Here is a 2,537-nt window from a genome sequence, read left to right as displayed (position 1 = left end):
TTTTGGTGTCCAAAATGTTTTTATTGTCATCATATTTTTTGGTGTAATCACATTTTTTGTTGTCATCACATTTTTTGTTGTCATCACATTTTTTGGAGTCATCACATTTTTTGTTGTCTTCACATTTTTTGGTGTCATCACATTTTTTGGTGTCATCACTTTTTTTGTTGTCTTCACATTTTTTGGTGTCCTCACATTTTTTGGTGTCATCACATTTTTTGGTGTCCTCATTATTTTTGGTGTCATCACATTTTTTGGTGTCCTCATTATTTTTATTGTTCATATTAAATAGTATGAAGAATTCCTTCATTTTTGTCTGTGTCTTAAATTCTGGTGAGACAACAAAATTATTGTTACTACACGTTAAGAGAGAAATATTATTTATATTCCATATAATGGTTAAAATAATATTATCTTCATCTACCTTATTAAGATCAATTTTTTGTTCTTCATTATTATTTATTTTGTTATCTTGCATGTTATTATTTATTTGAGGATGGATCATTTTTTCCTTTTTCATGGTATCATTTTTTGTATATGTAGACACAAAAGGATCCATCATATAATAATAACATTTATTATTTTTTATATGGTTGATGTTATTTTTATTTTGATCATTAGATGAAATAAGGTTAATGCTTTCATCGTTTTTTCTCATGGTTTCTTTTTTATTATATTTTTTATAATTATTCAAATCATCGTAAATATCTTTTTCATGTATCATATTATTTATTTTTATATTATCAACATGTTTATTATGATCATCTTTTTTGAATTCATTAATATTATCTGTATCGTTAATTATTTTATTTATATTATTATCTATCTTTTTATGAATATCCAATTTATTTAACTCCATCTCATCCTCATGATCATACTGATCAAGCAGATTATAAATACTATTAATATTTATATTGTTGTTATTTTTTTTTTTTATGTTGTGAATTTTTTCGTTATTCTTAAAGTTGTATATAAAAGAATTAAGGGATTCGAAAATATTTGCACTCTTTTTTTGTGGCTCTAAATATTTTTGCAGCATCTTATTAACATGTATATTGTTATAAAAAGGTATATCATCATTCATGTGGCCATTCATATGACCATTCATATGATCATTCATATGACCATTCACATGACCATTCATATGATCATTCACATAACCATTCATATGACCATTCATATGACCATCCACATAATCATTCCTATTAATATTACCATTTTTATATCTCAAAAATATATTTGGTGCTACATATGAAGAATCCATTTTATTTCTTTTGTCATTCATCACATTATTATTATATGCCGATCCATTTTCTTTTTGCTTCTCCTTATTATAATAAACATTTTGTTGTATCTTATTCATATGAATATGTTTTTTTTTATTATCTTTTTCGTATTTGTCTCCTACATTTTTATTATTCATATGTTCATAAAAAAAAAAAAATTGTTTCATCTTCTCATCATCTGGAATATTTTTTTTTGAAACCTTATTTTTTAATACACACATTAGATCTTTTGTTTTTTCATCACTATAAAGATTTTCTTTACACACATTATCATTATTTATATTATTATAACAATGATTGTAGATACAATGGTTTGTATCATATGTCTTGTTATTTTGACAAGTTCTAGAATTATTAAAATAAATAAAAGAATGAAAAAAATCATTTTCTTCATCAGATATGTTAAAATAATTATTATCACCACTGTTATTACTATTATTATTATTATTATTATTATTATTATTACTATTATTATTGTTATTATTATTATTGTCATTATTTTGATTATCATTCATTTCATCCATTTCATTCATTTCAAGGGTGTCATTTTCTTTATTCATACTAATAATTTTTTTTTTTTTTGTACTACTTTCTAAATTATTTATTGTGGGCTCTATATTATCTAGTTCTTTTATTTTTTTATTATCATTATTAAAATTAATAATAGATGTACATATATTTGAGGATATGGATTCCTCCTGTTTATTTAGATTATCATATAAAGGTTGTGTTTTATTATATGCTACATCTGAAGAATCTATTTTAATCACATCATTATTGTGATTAAAAACTTTTTGTTCATAAGATATTATAGAAGATAAATTATTATTATTTTTTTGCATATATTCTTTATCATCTTTTAGTTGTTTATTATAATTTTCTAAATAAATTTTATGTATATCCATATTAGTAAAAACAGAGGCATTATTATTTATATGTATATTATTTATATCATTCATTTTTTCTATCTTTTTATCTGTATTATTTATATAATTCTGTTCATTTCTTTGTAATATATCTTTATAAGGTTCCATGTTTTGTGCCCAGCCCATATTATAATTTATATGTCGACCCATAATATTATTATTATTATTATTATTATTTTGTTCTATAAGATTGTTTGTTTGTTCATTTTGTTTTATAGTCATTTGTGTCTCTTTTAGAATGTGTTTTTTTAAAAAAAATGATTTTTCTTCATTATTATCATAGATATTACATGTATCTTCATTATATTTTTTATAAAGATAATTA

The 2,537-nt window shown here is 21.7% G+C and overlaps 1 pseudogene across 1 annotated transcript; it reads right to left on the bottom strand.

The window, feature by feature from the left end:
• On the bottom strand, positions 1-2,537 carry PGSY75_0011600C (hypothetical protein; annotated as a pseudogene; the record flags this gene model as incomplete). The annotated part of the gene is made up of 1 exon: positions 1-2,537. A coding segment is annotated over one exon (2,537 nt), but the record flags the coding sequence as incomplete, so codon positions are not given.

This window comes from Plasmodium gaboni, assembly GCF_001602025.1.
Source record: "Plasmodium gaboni strain SY75 chromosome Unknown, whole genome shotgun sequence".
NCBI classification, from domain to species: Eukaryota; Apicomplexa; class Aconoidasida; order Haemosporida; family Plasmodiidae; genus Plasmodium; species Plasmodium gaboni.
This window is presented reverse-complemented; position numbering and strand designations above follow the sequence as displayed.